At 39.5% G+C, this 18,439-nt stretch overlaps 1 protein-coding gene across 6 annotated transcripts in view; it reads right to left on the minus strand.

Annotated features, from left to right (window-relative positions):
• Window positions 1-18,439, minus strand: part of AFF1 (AF4/FMR2 family member 1) — a 146,060-nt gene that overhangs the window by 23,634 nt on the left and 103,987 nt on the right. For all 6 annotated transcript variants that reach the window (XM_039361186.1, XM_039361185.1, XM_039361183.1 and 3 more), the window contains 3 exons: window positions 7,389-7,443; window positions 7,085-7,122; window positions 1,343-1,502 (listed from right to left, as the gene is read on the minus strand). In XM_039361186.1, the coding sequence (XP_039217120.1) occupies window positions 1,343-1,502; window positions 7,085-7,122; window positions 7,389-7,443 (253 nt within the window). The remainder of the gene's footprint in view (window positions 1-1,342; window positions 1,503-7,084; window positions 7,123-7,388; window positions 7,444-18,439) is intronic.

Raw genomic sequence — 18,439 nt, forward strand, 5'->3', positions numbered from 1 at the left:
ACCCACTCCATCCACACCCACCCAGTAGGCTGCACCCACTCTGGCCACACCCACCCGGCCCAGCAAGGGCAACCGCAATACTGATGCGGCCCTCAGTGAAATTGAGTTTGACACCCCTGTGATAGAGGATATAATTAATGAGCCAAAGTTCAGACACCCTGCAATTTTGTCAGTGCTTATCATTATAAAAGTTTTCTTTAAAAATGGCTTCAGATGGCTAAGTAACTACTGTGAATTTTTAATTTATTTATTTATACTTTGTGTTTCTAGTCCATCTATCTCCCTCAGGGAGGGGCTCAAGGAATTTACAAATCATAGCTGACCAAAGTGGGTAGAGAGGAATGCAATTATAAGATATGTAGATATACCACTGTGTGTCACATATATAGATGTGTGTGTGTGTGCGTGTTTGTGTGTGTTTATGCAATGAGACCAACCCCAGTTAGCAACATTTCTGAATTAATAATCCTGTGTACAACTATCTACCTCTTCTATTAACCTATGGAAAAAGTTTGCAGAGTGTTCAGTTGGTCAATGAAAAGCAAGTATTTTCCAATTTCCCTTATTTCAGTCGACAAATGAAAAGGCACCAGAATAACTGATTAATATCCTGACCCTATATTTAACTCTTTTTAAGGAACTGGCAGTTTCCCATTAACTACAGCAGTTTTCCTGAAATGATTGGCCTTGTGTTCTGTTGGATTGCAAATTCTATCATTCCTGATCGGCATAGCCAACAGCCAGGAGATGTATTGCAGAATTTGGGGGGAAGGGAGTAGGGGGGGTATCAGGAAAAGGAAAACTCATTAACTCTCTCTCCTTCTGTGTACATTCTAGCTGCAAGTCCTGATTGTTCCATGTGGAAGCCACAGTAATATGTGCTGGTCTTGTATGCTTACCAAAGGTAGTGTAGAAAATAGGAGATGGTGCAAAGCTATCTAGAAATGGTAAGAATAGTTTTCCAACATGTTCTTGTACGAAGAGGGAGAAAAACATCAAAAAAGGAAATCACTGTCTTGATCAGTGTTTCTCAACCTTGCCAGCTCTAAGAGGTGTGGACTTCAACTCCCAGAATTCCCCAGCCAGCCATACTGGCTGGGGAATTCTGGGAGTTGAAGTCCACATGTCTTGAAGACAGTAAGGTGGAGAAACCCTGATCTAGACTAAGTTTCTCAACCAGGACTACTTTAAGATATGTGGACTTCAACTTGCAGAATTCTTCAGCCAGCATGGCTGGCTGGGGAATTCTGGGAGTTGAAGTCCATACATCTTAAAGTTGCCACAGTTGAAAAACACTGATCCAGAGTATACAGAGGACACATTTAGAAAATGGACACTGTACCTCAGGTGTCGAGACTCTTGTTGGAGGATCAGTTCCTTCGCTGTCACTAGAGCTGCTTTCGGATTCAGAATCGGAGGAACTGTCTGAATCGCTTGTGCTTTCAGATTCTGCACTGCTGGAATGAGCCAATGCCACACTCTCAGGTTGCGATTGTGGGGCACTGCAAACCAAAACCAGGGGATAAAATTAGAAATGGATGCGGATCGTCTTTCTGAATTCTCCTCTTCCGCTTGACACGGCCCTGTGAGGTGAAACAGTTCAATCAGCACAACTTGCAAACATGACACCACTGTTCACCAATCAATGCGAAGACCCAAGAATGAAGGAAGATCTTTAGTCAGGTTTTAGAGACTAAGAAGGACATGGCTAAAAATAAAGTACACGTAACCACAAAGAGGGAGATTGCCATAGTTAGGCTGTTGGGATGATATAACTGCTGGCAACATAAGGAAACTCGAATGCTTTTAAAACTAATTGCCAAAACATACTGCAGGCAGTCCAGGACTTACGATCACAATGTTGCTAAGTGAGACAGTTGTTAAGTGAACTTTGCCAACTTTCTTGCCACAGTTGTTAAGTGAATCACTGCAGTTGTTAAATGAGTAACCCCGTTATTAAATGAATCTGGCTACCCCACTGACAATGCTTGTGAGGAGGTCGGAAAAGATGACCACATGACCCCAGGACACTCCAACCCCAGCTGCAAAGCATCTGAATTTTGATGTGACCGTAGGCATGCTGCAACGGTCGTAAGGGTGAAACATGGTCGTAAGTCGCTTTTTCAGCTCCGTTTTACTTTCAGTGTTACTGTATGAATTATTGTACGTTGAGGACTACCTATATTTTCCTGAAGAAAAAATGTCATATATCTTTATGCAACTTCCTATTTTCATCCTTTTTCCCATTCTGTATAATAATAACAATAATAACAATAACAACAACAACAATAATGATGATGATGATGATAAAGTTGGAAGGGACCTTGGAGGTTATCGAGTCCAACCCCCTGCTCAGGCAGGAAACCCTACACCATTTTGGACAAATGGCTGCCCAGTTTCTTCTTAAAAACTTCCAGTGTTGGAGCATCCATCACTTCTGGAGGCAGGTTGTTCCACTGGTTAATTGTTCTAACTGCCAGGAAGTTTCTCCTTAGTTCTAGGTTGCTTCTCTCCTTGATCAGTTTCCATCCATTGCTTCTTGTCCTGCCTTCAGGCGCTTTGGAGAATAGCCTGACTCCCTCTTCTTTGTGGCAGCCCCTGAGATATTGGAACAGTGCTATCATGTCCCCCCTTGTCCTTCTCTTCATTAAACTAGACATACCCAATTCCAAAGAAAAATTCTTCAGTGTATATGAGAAATAGATTTGGTTTGCTTATTCAATCTTAGACATATTTATTCAAAATCAGACCCACATCTCGCAGGAAATTTATTGTCCAGAAACTTTGCGTGATTTGCATTCTTGTGAGAGCAATCTAGCCCCTGTGTCTATCCAAAGAAGAATTTTCCAGTCCTTCAAATTTGAAGTGCCAGGCATAGAAACATACATCACCCTACAAAGAATGTGCTGTACTGCTGATCCAAAGCCTCTCTTCTTCCTGAAGGATTTGGGTAATAACTAATGGGGTTGCACTCACTGAGCAGAGGAATAGGCCTTCATTCATTTCAGCACCTATTTAACAGAGCCTGTGTGTTTGTGAGCACCCCTCACTTGCTCTATTCCTAATCTACCGTCAGTCCTTGGTGGGAGTAAAAGCACAACATTTAATTTCTAACACTTTCTTTATCCAGTCAATATACATTTAAAATAATGGGAAAAAGTACTTTAATAATAAGTACTTTAATGCTAAATAATTACATAGGGGGAGCGACAGCTCAGTGATTAAAGACGCTGAACTTGGCAGCCCGAGGCCTCTCCCAGCTGGCAGCCACCTAGCAGTTTGAAAGCATGCAAATGCAAGTAGATTAACAGAATAACAGAGTTGGAAGGGACGTTGAAGGTCTTCTAGTCCAACCCTTTGCTCAGGCAGGAAACCCTATACCATTTCAGACAAATGGCTGTCCAGTTTCTTCTTAAAAACTTCCAGTGTTGGAGCACCCACAACTTCTGGAGGCAGGTTGTCCCACTGATTAATTGTTCTCACTGTCAGGAAATTTCTACTTAGTTCTAGGCTGCTTCTCTCTCTCTTTGGTTAGTTTCTATCCATTGCTTCTTGTCCTGCCTTCAGGTGCTTTGGAGAATAGCTTGACTCCCTCGTCTTTGTGGCAATCTCTGAGATATTGGAACATCACTATAATGTCACGCCTAGTCCTTCTCTTCATTAAATTAGACCTACCCAATTCCAGCAAGCGTTCTTTATATGTTTTAGCCTCCACCTATTAGATCAGTGGTTCTCAACCTTTTTAATGCCGCGACCCCCAACCGGTCGTAAGTCGAGGACTACTCAACCAGTTGTAAGTCGAGGACTACTCAACTGGGGCAGCACCGTTTGCAGAATGGGACTTTTGGCGGGCTCAGCAGGGCAGAGACAGCCTGGACAATTCCTATTGGCTTTTGAAAGCCAATAGAATTAGACTCTATTCAAGAGAGTCTATTCTATTGGCTTTCAAAAGCCAATAGAATAAAAGGGAGTAACACAGCTAAGGAAAAGGGGAAAAAATGGCGGACTGCGTTGTTTGGCAACCCCCGTGAAATGGTCGTTCGACCCCAAATGGGGTCCCGACCCACAGGTTGAGAACCACTGTATTAGATTAATAGGTGCCACTTTGGTGGGAGGCTAACAGGATTCCATGTCCCTTTGGCATATAACCATGCTTGGCTGCATGACCATGGAAATTGTGTTCGGACAACACTGGATCCCTTGGCCAAGAAACAGAGATGAGCACTGTGCCCTAGAGTCAGACGTGACTGACAGGGAAACCTTTACCTTTTTTTAATTACTAATCATTTCTAGAAAGGATGCCAATTTGAGGAGGTAAATTGTTGCTGTGGGCTGATTCACACCTACGGTATTTGTATTATAGGTAGTCCTTGACTGACGATCTTTTGTTTAGTGACCATTCAAAGTTACAGCAGCATTACAAGGGTAACTCATGACCAATCCTCGCCCTTCTGACTATCACAGCATCCTCGAGGGTCACATGATCAAAAATTGGGTGTTTTGCAATGGGTATGCATTTTTGATGGTTGCAGCATCCCCAGGTCACGTGACTGGCATTTGCAACCTTCTCTGCTAGTTCCAATGAGCAAAATCAACAGAGGAAGGCAGGCTTGCTTAACAACCATAGGATTCACTTAGCAACCGCAGAGATTTGCTTAACAAGCTCAGCAGAAAAAAGGTAATAACATTGGTGAAACTCATTTATAACAATTGCCTTCTGTAGCAATGAAAATTCTGATCCCAGTCATAGTCGTAAGTTGGGGACTACGCCTTGTGGTTCCCCAGTTCAAAACCTGGATCAGTTAGATTACGTCAGGGAGAAGCTTCAATGAACGGAATGAGACAACTCACCACGGGCCAATTTGCCATGGGATAAGTCAACAATTCAATTTAAGGATTTAAAATTATTTTTAAAAATAGTTTAATTTTTATCATTCACGTTTCATTTTTGTCCCTCTCTTTTCATCCTTTCTTTAGTGATTCTATTCCACCGTTTCTTTGATATTAGTGTAATTCTTGTCCCGCAGCAAGCTGGCTGTGGCGAGTTTCCTAGACCAGGGGTTCTCAACCTTGGCAACTTTAAGACTTGTGGACTTCAACTCCCAGAATTCCTCAGCCAGCTTTGCTGGCTGAGGAATTCTGGGAGTTGAAGTTCACAAGTCTTAAAGTTGCCAAGGTTGAGAACCCCTGTCCTAGACCCTTCAGTGAAACCCACTGAGCCAGAACTTTACTATCCATATTTATCACGTTATGATAAATGATCAGAAAACTCAGCATGAGCTAATTGCTTTATACACATCCACACCAATAAAAAGTCCAAAACAGGCTATGATTATTTTTCCAACAATAGCAAGCATTTGACTAGCACAAGTGAAGCAATGCCTAGCAGAATATCAAATTAGCTGAAAATGCTCCTATCTAAGGTTTACATGTTGAAACATTTGTTGTTAATTGCGAAGTCGTGTCCGACCCATTGCGACCCCATGGACAACGTTCCTCCAGGCCTTCCTGTCCTCTACCATCTTCTGGAGTCCATTTAAGTTCACACCTACTGCTTCAGTGACTCCATCCAGCCATCTCATTCTCTGTCGTCCCCTTCTTCTATTGCCCTCAATCTTTCCCATCATTAGGCCCTTCTCCAGTGAGTCCTTCCTTCTCATTAGGTGGCCAAAGTATTTGAGTTTCAGCTTCAGGATCTGGCCTTCTAAAGATCAGTCAGGGTTGATCTCTTCTAGCACTGACCGGTTTGAACGCCTTGCAGTCCAAGGGACTCGCAGGAGTCTTCTCCAGCACCATAGTTCAAAGGCCTCAATTCTTTTACGCTCAGCTTTTCTTATGGTCCAACTATGTTGAAACATGCCTTGTACTCAACCCAAACCTATCACTTCAATATAATTAATGGCTTGTTTCTGAACTTCCCATATCAAACTGCTTGAAGTTATTCTTTCTCCTCACTCCATATTTAAATAATAATCTCCTTTTTTATTCTGAGATTTGGTTGTGTGGGTTTCTTTGGAGGGCTATAGATGTGCACGTACTTTTCTAATGTAAAATTTTAAAAAATGAACTTTTTTTTTTTACTTTTTGCCCACCCTAGTGAATTTTTGCCTTGCTTAAAGGCATGATTTATGCCAATTCCAGATCTACAGTTGAAGAATGTAACAGCTTCAGGGACAAGGTAATTATTAGTGTTGAGTTCAGGCATCATGGAGCAAAACATTAGCAGTTGCTTAAACAACTTATTGGGAAATATGCCCCCAAAATAATCTGCATTTGGAATCAATACTTTTATCCTAAAGGATGCTCCTCAAAACTTAATGTTTATATTTCTAGTATGCAGAAATGAATTTTTACAGATAAATACCCTCAAGTTCAGATTCACAGTTTAGTTGTAAAGCTTTTACTGTTTTGGCAAAAAAAAAAATATTTCAAGGTCTTTTGCCCTGTTATATGTATCTTTAGAAGCCCAGATCCTGAAGTTGAAACTCAAATACTTTGGCCACCTAATGAGAAGGAAGGACTCACTGGAGAAGGGCCTAATGCTGGGAAAGATTGAGGGCAATAGAAGAATGAGGTGGCTGGATGGAGTCACTGAAGCAGTAGGTGTGAGCTTAAATGGACTCCAGAAGATGGTAGAGGACAGGAAGGTCTGGAGGAACGTTGTCCATGAGTATATTTCTAAATATGCATTGTTTCGAATTACTTAATTTTCCTCCACGGAGCTGATACTAGCTTACATAAATGGTACTTCATATCATATTTACTATCACCTCTGCAAACTGACCGTTCAACGAGTTATTAAGGAAATACTGTTTTGCTCATTCTTATTATCACAGCCTAGAGGTCAAGCAACAACAACTTGGTATTTTTCCAAGTTTAAATAAACTTGGAAACTTGGAAACCAACATAAACTTATGTTGGTTTCAAATCAGCCTTACAGATATCTGTGAAAAGTTTAGCTTGTCTCTTTGAACTTTTCCTACTCTCTGAATACTTCTACAGAAATTTCTAGTTACACATAGTGAATGTTTACATCAAGCCTTCTTCTCACAATTTCCTCTTATTCTTCATAAAGAAATTGTACCTTGGAGGCGTTGATGAGGAAGACGGTTTATCAGAAACCTGAAAAAAGGGAAATGAAAAAGAGAAAGTTTAGTTTAACCATGCCATGTGGAAAATCAACTGCAGAAAAATTTAAATGCATTCTATTGTATTGGAAAGATTAGTCTACCCCAACCACGTGCCCTACAATTGCACTATGTTACAATTCTCAAAATGCTTTGATAGCACAGCACAAAGGCCAGGAATTCTGTGAGTTGTACACAAAGTCGGGGAAGACTGATTCATAGTTGAATATATATATATGTATACATTATATAAATACTGACTTGGTCATCGTCGCAGTCTTCACTGTCACTGATCTCTAGATCTTTATGCAGTGTTCTGAAAGGCAAAGAAGTCATCAATGCAGATCAATATTCAGACTTGAACTCCATAAATTTATTTTGGCAAATGGAAGCTTAATTCTTATGCAATCATCTTGGCTTTTGTATGCAACATTCACAGGTCAAGATTCCCAGTTTAGTAAAGAAAGTGTTCTAGACAAATTATGGTGGACATAGTAGTTTTTCAGAAAATGTTCTTTATGGAACACAAATTTCGTATTTGCACTGCCCCCCCCCAAAAAAAACCCTAACCCAACCACATACTCTTGAAAGCAAAAGAGATTCATGCTCCACTACTCACTGCCTAATAAAGAAAATGTGCCGTAAAAGAAAATCTACAATATACGTTCCTACAAATGTGATTCAGCAATGTATTCCTAAATATTGTAACAATTCTGATAGGCAAAACAGAATGCACAAAATTAGTCACAACAATAAGCTATTTAAAGCTTGTCATAAAATGAAACACGGTCATAATGTCTATGGTCAGCCTAGTTTTCATTTATTGAAGTTTTGAGAATAACTGTGAGCAACTGAGAGAAAAGGAACAATTTAATGATATGTAACAGAACAAATTAATAAATAAAATTAGAAAATAAATTGTTCTAATTAATTAAGAGAATTAATTCAATAGTACCTATCTAATAAATAGGAAAATATATTACATTTAAAACACTAACTCTTTCAAAGCCTGCTGTAAAATCATGAAAATCTAAATATGACACATGTAGGAAAACGTCAAAAAAAATGCATAGCTGAATTGAATTAAAATAAAAATCATTAAAATATCACCCTAAGATGCTTGGGTTTCAGTTCTGAAAATATAATTAAAAAGTTCTTTGCTCCTTCCAATAACTTCAACATTGTGCTCAAGGTGTTTTATTTTTTTTTTTTTTTTCATTTATCCACAGAAGCTGAAGACTATACTGAACTGTTCTCAAAATGCGGAAATTTGACCTCTTTGGGGATGATCCCTGGCAGCGGTTTGCTACCAAACAAATAATACTTTTAAGAGCCAAGAGAAAAAAGTGATGGATAACAAATCCAAATAAAAACACAAGAGATTAGAGATTCTAGATAAGATCTATTTATTTAAGCTTGCCAGCTGGCAGTCCTTTTTAAGTATACCTCTTCCCCCAATCCTGTGGGCGACACACATACACACTGAGTGTGATTGATAGAGCTTTGTGTGCCTTGTATTTGGAAATTACTAGAGTGGCTAGAATGTAGTCATATTATGTGGCTGAAGAGCAAGTAACGAGTTCCACAGCATTTCCGGGGAAGCCTTGTATGTAGCATTTGTGGGCCTTACATCGGTAATTGACTCAATTCCCATACACAGATTGTGGTGGAGGTTAAAACATTCCTCCATCTAACAGTGACTGGTATGTCTCAGGATAGTATCTGGATGTCCAAGGACGATTGTCTGCTCAAGTCCCTGTTCAAATAGGATCAACCAAATGTTTGTTTCAGTATCTTGTGACCTTATACCTTATACCAAAACAAAGGTTATGATATTATCAAGAAAGAGAATGGTCCATAAACATACGTGGATGAGATGTAGGCAAACTCACACACACACACACACACAGAGAGAGAGAGAGAGAGAGAGAGAGAGAGAGAGAGAGAGAGAGAGAGCAACATTTTGGAGGGAACAAAGAAGGTCTATCCATCTGTATCCAGGTTAAGTCACAAGTTTCCTGTACACTGGACAACAATTACAGACGGGTGGTGCTTAAAGTTTTTAAGGCCAAGAAAATCAGTCAAATCATACAGAATTTTCGGGTGGCCATAAAGATTCCATAAAGATTCCCAACACTGGAAACTATTCATTAAAAATATTAACAGCTGTTTTCCAGGCCCTCTGATGTATTGTTTACGCTTGGAATGAGTGATGGCCCTCTGCAATAGAGTGCAGTTGCTTAAAATATTGACTTAAACAGAGATTTTCATCTCGATCTTTGACCTCAAGTATCCTGTATGATTATATTTCTTGGAAGAAAAAAAACCTGAAAATAGCATTTAACATTTTAGATTCTTAGATCAGCTTCTGAGAAGGTTAAGATTACACTCAGTTCGTGGCTGTTAAGATATAAGCCATCAAAAATAATTTGATGAGAAGAAGCCAGTCCAAGAATCTTTACATTATTATTTAATACTGCTTATGCTTCACATCAAAGAGCTTTCTCTTCTCCTGCTGAATGTCTTACCATCAATGTCTCTGGAAAGGAAATATAGCAATGTATCCATATTAGAATAGATTGGTCTATGTGCAGTCAGAGAAATAGATGCAACCATCCAGAAATTCCTGCACTGCTGCTATAATATAGACCAGCGGTTCTCAACCTATGGGTCGCGACCCCATTTGGGGTCGATCGACCATTTTTCTGGGGTCGCCAAAGGCGGCAATCTGCCATTTTCCGCGGCGCCGTGCACGCGCACCGCGCATGGGGGTGGTGCCGCGCGCACGCGCACCGCGCATGGGGGGCACCGCGCATGCACGCCGCACATGGGGGCGCCGCCATGCATGTGCGCCGCACGTGGGGGCGCCGCGCATGCGTGTCGCGCATGGGTGCGGCACCGCGCATGCACACGGCACCGCGCATGCGCAGAACGTTTGTGTGACGGGGGTCGCCGTCACACAAACGTTGAGAAGCACTGATATAGACGCTCATTCTATTAATACCCCTTCTAACCTAATTAATGGTAAAACATTATACAATTCATTAATTGTATAATACAAGTCATTATACAATCTCTTATCAGATCCGTCACTACAATAAAAATGTGTATATGATTGACTGTTAAATATGTTTCAGCAGAATGGCTGATTTATAATCTTGATACTTTATAGATGCTAGGTTATTAAGTGGGGATATTTTTTTGTGCTGAACACTGATTGTGCCCAAACTATTTTTGATCATAAATAAACAAATAAAGACTATTTAAGAGACACACAAGCTTTCGCCAACATCAATCAAGGAAATAAATTGTTTCTGTACTACAGCATGAAAGAAAAGTGATTAAATGTTCTTTGAATCCTTTCTATCAATATTTCTCCTTCAGAAGATAAGCAAAGCAGTTGAAATTTATACACACTTTGCATGCAAAAAAATCTTAGCTTTGACTCCTGCCAACGCTAGGCAGAAAGGACTCAGCAAGTTTAAACAACTCGAGGCTAGATGTCCCCAAATTTTCTTTTTTTCTTTTAATAGCAGTTTTTTTCAGTAACATGCAGGCTGCCTGATCTATCATCATCACCATCACCGTCATAATATATTTTGCTGTCCTTGCATTCAAATCTATCAGTCAGACTTCAGGGTAGAAGGGTATTTGAGGCTCAATGCACCTTTATCTGTCCAACCAGAGAGGCAGAATGCAGATTAACTTGTTTTTCCCAAAATGGATCTTTTTATTTTCTTTTTTCTTTTTCACAGGTGCTAAAAAACAATCTTGATCATATGAAGTAAAACTGAAGCCATGAAATTCATATTTGAAATGAGATCTGAAACAAGCCCTTCTTCGCTTCTTGTTTCTTAGTCCTCTGCCATACAGCTTACAGGGAAGGGTGTCTGCAGGATGCGGGTGAAGTAAAATTCAGGAGGGTAGCTGTGATTGTGCTATGGAAGTTCTACTTGTTTTACACATGGCAGGTGTAAAAAACACAGGGGCCCCCTGCCTCTACTTGCAGCAAATAATTATATCTATTGTATATAATTGGTGGGATTCAGCCAGTTTGCACCAGTTCGGCAGAACCGGTAGCTAATTTATTTATTTATTTATGAGACTTATATACCGCTTTAAGTGCAAGCACTCTCTAAGCGGTGTACACCAATAAGCAATGTGTATATATATATATGTGTGTGTATATATATATGTGTGTGTGTGTGTGTGTGTGTGTGTGTGTGTGTGTGTGTATTTACATTGCCCCCAACAATCTGGGTCCTCATTTTACCTACCCCGGAAGGATGGAAGGCTGAGTCAACCTTGAGCCGGTGAGATTTGAACCGCTGATCTGCTGAACACAGTCAGCTAAAGTGGCCTGCAGTACTGCACTCTAACTGCTGCACCACCTCGGCTCAATTTTTTGTTGCCCAGGCCCAGAATGGACTTCCGGAAGCGGCATCCACACAGAGAACCGGTTGTTCACCTATTTGAATCCCACCACTGTGTATATTGCAGTCTTCATGGTGGTCCTACCAGATTATCCATAATCATATCAGACAAAACAATTCTGTTAATGAACAGAATTAATAGCATGGAAATCAGCCCCTTGTTTACCTTGATTAGTGTAAACACACATTCTAATGAAGTGTGGTCCTTCGGCATTTGTGTTGTACAATGAATCCTATTATGTAAAGGAGGAGATATATCAAGGGATTATGTCATGATAAGTAAAACCCCAGAAGGCAATCCTTCAGCTACATATTGAAGTTAACAATAAGATCCCCTGCATGAATGTTCCTTTTCTTCCTGATTCTATGGTATTGATTCCTACAAAACTATAAAACAAACTAGACACAGTTATCTAAGAAAAGGAAGTTAAAAGCATGCAGAAGAATTGTGGAAATGTAATAGTAAAAGCATGAAATGAAAGGTTTATGTCTCACGTTCTGAACTGGTACAAGAGTTTTGCAAATTATTCTTCCTTTCTAAGGGACACTTGTGGTGGGCCCTGTGCATTTACCATAGTCACAAGTGAAGAAAGTGGAAGAAAATGGACAAAAATGATTTCATTCAACGAATGTACATCCCTTTCAGGTACTGATTAGACTTAAAGACTTATTTTATCACATTCCACTCTCTCATTCCATGCTTCATCAGTTCTCATGGGTGTTCTGAACTGATCTACAGATCATACAGAATAGGTGATGGACTTCAGGGATCTGGTTCCATGTTGCCACATCATTCATTTGGCATGTAACGGGAAGAATGCTGTAATGAAACTTTTCATGAAGCACTAGTTGCGATCTTCCAAAAGGATAAACCACAATCTGCTAGGAGTTTATAACTGTCAAGGTTTTCATTCTGTACAGTGGACTAATAGAAATAAGAACCAACTCCACAATTGGTCATCTTGGTTAATGGCAAGTAACAAATGCACATGACATTTGTTTGGTACATTTGGTTTGATATAATGGTTAATATGCCGGACTACAAGTTCATCCCATGTCACAAGGTTGCTGCTACAGGGAAATACGAAGAGGGAGCACAATGTTCCCTTATGCTGTACAAAATAAAAGGATAGATAGGTAGGTAGGTAGGTAGGTAGGTAGGTAGATAGATAGATAGATAGATAGATAGATAGATAGATAGATAGATAGATAGATAGACAGACAGACAGACAGACAGACAGGTAAGGTAAGGTAAGGTAAGGTAAGGTAAGGTAAGGTAAGGTAAGGTAAGATAAGATAAGATAAGATAAGATAAGATAAGATAAGATAAGATAAGATAAGACCTGGCAGTGCGTACACTTATGGTTTGTACATTAGTTCTAATTGATCTCATGTCTGTCAGACACAAACTGTCTCTATTGGCACATTATTAATAGCTTCCAGATAAGCTATTAATAATGCAGCAACAACCTTTTGCAGTTGATGAATTTTTGCCAGGAAAGGACGGACACTCCACTCATGAGTCATCAGTCTACCAAGAAACATGCAAATAACATTTTGTAGGGAAAAATCTCAGCAAACTTTTCTGTGCTTTTAAGAGGAAAAGCAAAACTTAATGAGTTAACATTTTTCCGAAAGTTCATCCTTTTCTGCGTTCTAAACAAATCATTTCAGACACATTCTACATTTAAATTTTGAGATTCAAGATCAATGATATTTCAAAACACGTTAGAGTACCAAAAATCATAGTCCACATTTTCTTTCTCAAATATTTTAAAATCTGTCCTCTGAAATTTTGACTTATATTGCAGCTGTAATTTTTGCACTGCAAAAAATAGTAGCAAGAACACTACCAGATTTTTTTTCTTTAAAAAAAAAAGGTACTGAATTTTTAGGCTTGCAGGAACTTGGGGGGGGGGGGGAGGAACAAAAGAACCCATGCAAGTTTTTTTTTTTTTTTAATGTGCAAATGTGCACATCTGCATGCATTCTCCATGCATAGAACCGTCTGGTCTCTCTCTTCTAGTCACTGCCAACTAGAAACAATGAACTTGCCCCTGTGCTCTTGTAAACAAGAAAATAAGCTTCCATTCCAGCAAAGCCAGGTGTTAAATTTGAGAGCCAAAGTCAAGAATGAAAAAGCCCTTGGGAAATCCATGTTTGCTCTGTAAAGCTGCATGCTTAATTTGGGCACACAGATGCAGAGGGATTTCAGCCTCTAATTAACCAGCACAAATGCTGCTTGTTTTTAGTTGGCTATGCTGTGCAACTGAAGTGACTCAAGGTAGCTGGGATTTCAGGTTGTGGGAAGGGAAGTGGAGGGGAGGGGAGGGGAGGAGAGGAGAGGAAGAATGTACTGGACAACATACAGAGAATTTAGGACTGTAGACTCAATAATTAAATAATAGAAGGAGATATGGCTATCATTAAATCTCTGCTTTCAGTGATTCTCTTCCTGGCTTCTGCAGAGTGATTAACCATTCTCATTAATCCATGATGCACATTTTCCTTGGTAAGAAAAGAGAGCATCCTGGTATTGGCTGCTCTTATAAATAAGCATTAACCATTTTAAAGCACAGCCACATCCAAAGACTACATTCCATGTCCAGACATAATTGAAAAGGACGCAGACAAAACACTGGAGCTGTTTTTCATATCAGAGCAAAATCCTCCAAGGCAACTAAGCCCGCTATTCTAAATTTGGCATGGGGTATGGAATGATGGTTCGTTCACAGGAAGACACACAAGCAATTCTGTCTTGAATGCCTGTGGAGTAATCCCTTTTCATCCTCATTTATAAAGAGCCTGACTTTCTTCCTGCTCCTCTAAAACCATACAGTCACTAATTACATGGATTTAAGGTGGTCCTCTGGGGGTTGAGATAGGCAGAAGGGGCAACATGAGGCTCACCAGTAGCAACAGTCTGAATGATGTATTTTCTTGACAAAACTCTTACTGCACGGTTCAAAAATATGAGGGTGATTTCATACTTTTCCTGTACAGGTAGTCTTCGACTTACAACAGTTCATTTAGCGTCTGTTCAAAGTTACAGGGGCACCGAAAAAAGTGACTTATGGCCCCATAGTCATGTGATCAAAATTTAGATGCTCAGCAACGGGTTCATATTTATGACCGCTGCAATATCCCAAGGTCATGTGATCACTTTTCTGACCTTCTGACAAGGAAAGTGAATGGGGAAACCAGATTCACTTAATAACCAGGTTACTCACTTTATCAACTGCAGTGATTCACTTAACAACTGTGGCAAGAAAGGTCATAAAATGGAACAAAACTCATTTAACAAATGTCTCACTTAACAACAGAAATTTCGGGCTCCATTGTGGTTGAGGACTACCTGTATTTCATTTGAAAAAATTATCTTCCTCTCCTCCTCCCCAACATAATGAGGCATGGCATAATTTAAACAGCAGTTATCCTTAGTAAAGCATGATCAGCCAAGCTTAGCCTCTGCTGTTTTCAAGTAAGGCTGCTCTAAGTACTGTAGCACTAATATAGCTGCTATTCTCTTTCTTGGAAATAGCGAAACCAAGTACAAATTTTTAAAAAATGCTTGTTAGAAAATTAAACATATGGCTACGTAATCTCATGTGCGGCAAGTACAGTCTGGACTTAAGAATGTTAGTTTAAGGACAGTTCAAAGTTCTGATGACCTTGGAAAAAAATGATTTACAATATGGCTTTGTACTTATCCCGTTGCTCCACCCCTGCAGTGACATGATCACAATTCGGGCACTTGGCAACTAGATCACATTTATGACCAGTTGCAGTATCCTGCAGTCACGTGACCATGATTGGAGCCCTTCCCAGCTTGCTTTCTCAACAAAAAGGTCAGTCAGGGAAGCTGAATTTGTCTAGTGACCACGAGTTTAGCTTAACGACTGAAGTAAAAATGGTCATAAAAATCGGGTCCAGGGGTGACTTGCTTTACAACCATACCGACTCACGATGGAATTAGGACCCAACGGTGGTCATAAACCGAGGAAGACCTCTATGGCATTGTACAAATGTACTCACATTTTTAAAAAAAAACTATAAAAATGACAGAATTGTATCAATGTTTTCATCCAAACTTTCAGGCCTTCCTCACCTTTAAACTAGTAAGCTTCAAACTCTGCATGGCCACATCTGAGTTCTCATCCTTAGCAGCAAGTTTTCAATTTCATGCTAATACTGGATGCCATAAAGGACAGAGAAATACGTGGGAGGAAAAAAAAAGCTCTCTTGGCCTCAGAAAGTGGGCTGTTTCTTTTTTGGGTAGCCACTAACATTCTTTTTCAAAATATTATTTCTGCTCCAGGCCTAGATTTTCAGCTCTTATGGCTGGAAAATGTAAAATGTACTGAGTTTTGGTATACCCAGCACACAACGATCTAAACTGGAAGCGCTATCAAAATAAACGCATGAAATCATGCATCAGCAACGAGATGCTTGAAGGTCCATCCGTGCCTACCTCTCTACTTTATCCTTTTGTTTTTTAAAGGATGGGGAGGACTTGCTTTGACTGAAACAAGAGTGGTAAGGGATATATGGAAGCATCCTTCTCATTTACCTTTTGACTGAGTGTTTTGTAACAAGCCCGCCTATGGGAATTCCATGAGTTTTTCAAAAGGGTCCTCAATGTTACATAACAACTATTTCCAAGGGAAATCAGCAGATTAAATTTAATAGTAGTAGTAGTAGTAGTAGTAAAGTTGGAAGGGATCTTGGAGGTCATCTAGTCCAACCCCCTGCTCAGGCAGGAAACCCTACACTATTTCGGACAAATGGCTGTCCAGTCCCTTCTTAAAAACTTCCAGTGTTGGAGCATTTACTGCTTCTGGAGGCAGGCTGTTCCACTGATTAATTGTTCTCACTGTCAGGAAGTTTCTCCTTAGTTCTAGGTTGCTAAATTAAACCAGGTTGCTAAATTAAACCATATGAACTCTTGTGAGGCCTGGGATATTTCCAGGAACATTGGAAAGTTCAAATTTTTTTTAAAAAAACAACCATTATATGGTTGTTGTTTTTTGATAACTCACAAGCTATTATTTATTTGTTCTCACTTGTTTTCAGCATCAGCATGTCTCCAGAAATGAATCCTGGTAAACATTTTGTTTACTTACAAACAATTCTAAAAAGTGGTAAATGCTTAATAGCTGCTGATTGGAAAAAAAATTATTCATTTATTAGAACAGCCAGACAAGATGGAACCTGCACTCGGCTTAAGTAAGACCAAAGCCTTGGCAGAGATGTTAATCTTCAAGCAAGCCCAACACTATTCTCTAAAATCCCCTGAGCTTTCTTCCCACATACATTTATCTCCCCACACACTTCTGAGTCTTTTTTTCCTTGAGAACAAAACCAAACAAAAATCACACTGTAGTTTACGGAGGAGAAGGCTCAAATTGGAAAGGGTTGTTTAAAAAAGCAGCAGCTAAGATATGGCAATTCAAACCCTGCTATAATTTTAAAACATTCCTGGGATTTCAAACACAGTCAAGCTTAAGGCAAACATCTAATTTTTCTAGGAAAAAGATCTTATTTATATCCTTTATTTCAGAAACAAACGTTGTGTATGTGTGTGTGGAGGGCAAATAATACAGATAGTCCTCGACTTATGACCACAATTGAGCCAAACATTTCTGTTGCTAAGTGAGACAGTTGTTAAATGAATTTGGCCCTGCCACAGTTGTTAAGTGAATCACTGCAATTGTTAATTTGGTAACATGAATCTGGCTTCCCCATTGATTTTGCTTGTCAGAAGGTTGCAAAACGGGATCACCTGACCCCAGGACACTGCAACCGTCATAAGTATGAGTCAGTTTCCAAGCAGCTGAATTTCGATCATGTGACCATGGGGATGCTGCAATGATCATAAAGTCACTTTTTTCAGTGCTGTTGTAACTTCAAACGGTCACTAAATGAACTTTTGTAAGTCAAGAACTACTTATAAATGAAATAAAAAAAACTTACTGCATGGAACTGACAGCTTATTTTTCTCAATTCCAGCCAACCCAGCACTGAAGCAACTAATTCTTAGAAATACCCAAATGATCTCCTTAACAGTATCCTACATGTTAAAAAAAAAAAGTTGGCAGAATATCATGTTCCCAAATTCCAAGCAGCTAACTTATAGTAAATATACATTTCAAGACAATTAAAGCAGAATACCCATAATTAAATGTTCAAATATGAAAAAGAATACAAATGGATATAGCTGTTAGCTTTCAGTCAAATACAGGAGATTTTGAGCATTACAGAAATAAATAGAGGAATACAGAAAGCTGCCTTACAGCTGGTCATTCAGCCAAATACCATATATACTTCAATTAGCAGTTGTTCTTAACGTGTGCGAATTGAGACTTTTAACTTGATCTGTTTTGAATCCTTTTAAAAAGGACTAAATCTATGCCCCTAAAATGATTAAGGCATAAGCAAGGACCCAAAGAGGTAGCTCCTCATAGATAAACTGGGTTTTCACTTATAAAGTCTCTTAAATTGTAATAATAGCCTTGTTGCTCAGCCTACAATGGAAACTCTGCACATGTGCGAGAGCCAGTTTGAGTCTAGTTGTTAAGGCATCAAGCTGGAATCCAGGAAACTGAGTTCTAATCCAAGTTTAGACATAAAAGCCGGTTGGGTGATTTTGGGGCTTATGACCCTTGTCACAGAGCTATTGTTTAGGGAAAATAGGAGAAGGAAGGCGTATTAGTGTATGTTTGCCACCTTGAGTTATTCATAAAAATGATAAAGGTGGTAAATAAATAAATGAAAAATTCTTATTCATAGCTAAAAGGTAAAACAAGCCCTGCTACTTGAAAATTCAAGCAATAACTATTCAACTGTAGGTTTTTACTACTGTATGCAGCATTCTGAGAA

The sequence above is a fragment of the Crotalus tigris genome, unplaced genomic scaffold (assembly GCF_016545835.1).
Source record: "Crotalus tigris isolate CLP2741 ecotype Arizona unplaced genomic scaffold, ASM1654583v1 scf7180000019218.882973, whole genome shotgun sequence".
Taxonomy (NCBI): Eukaryota; Metazoa; Chordata; class Lepidosauria; order Squamata; family Viperidae; genus Crotalus; species Crotalus tigris.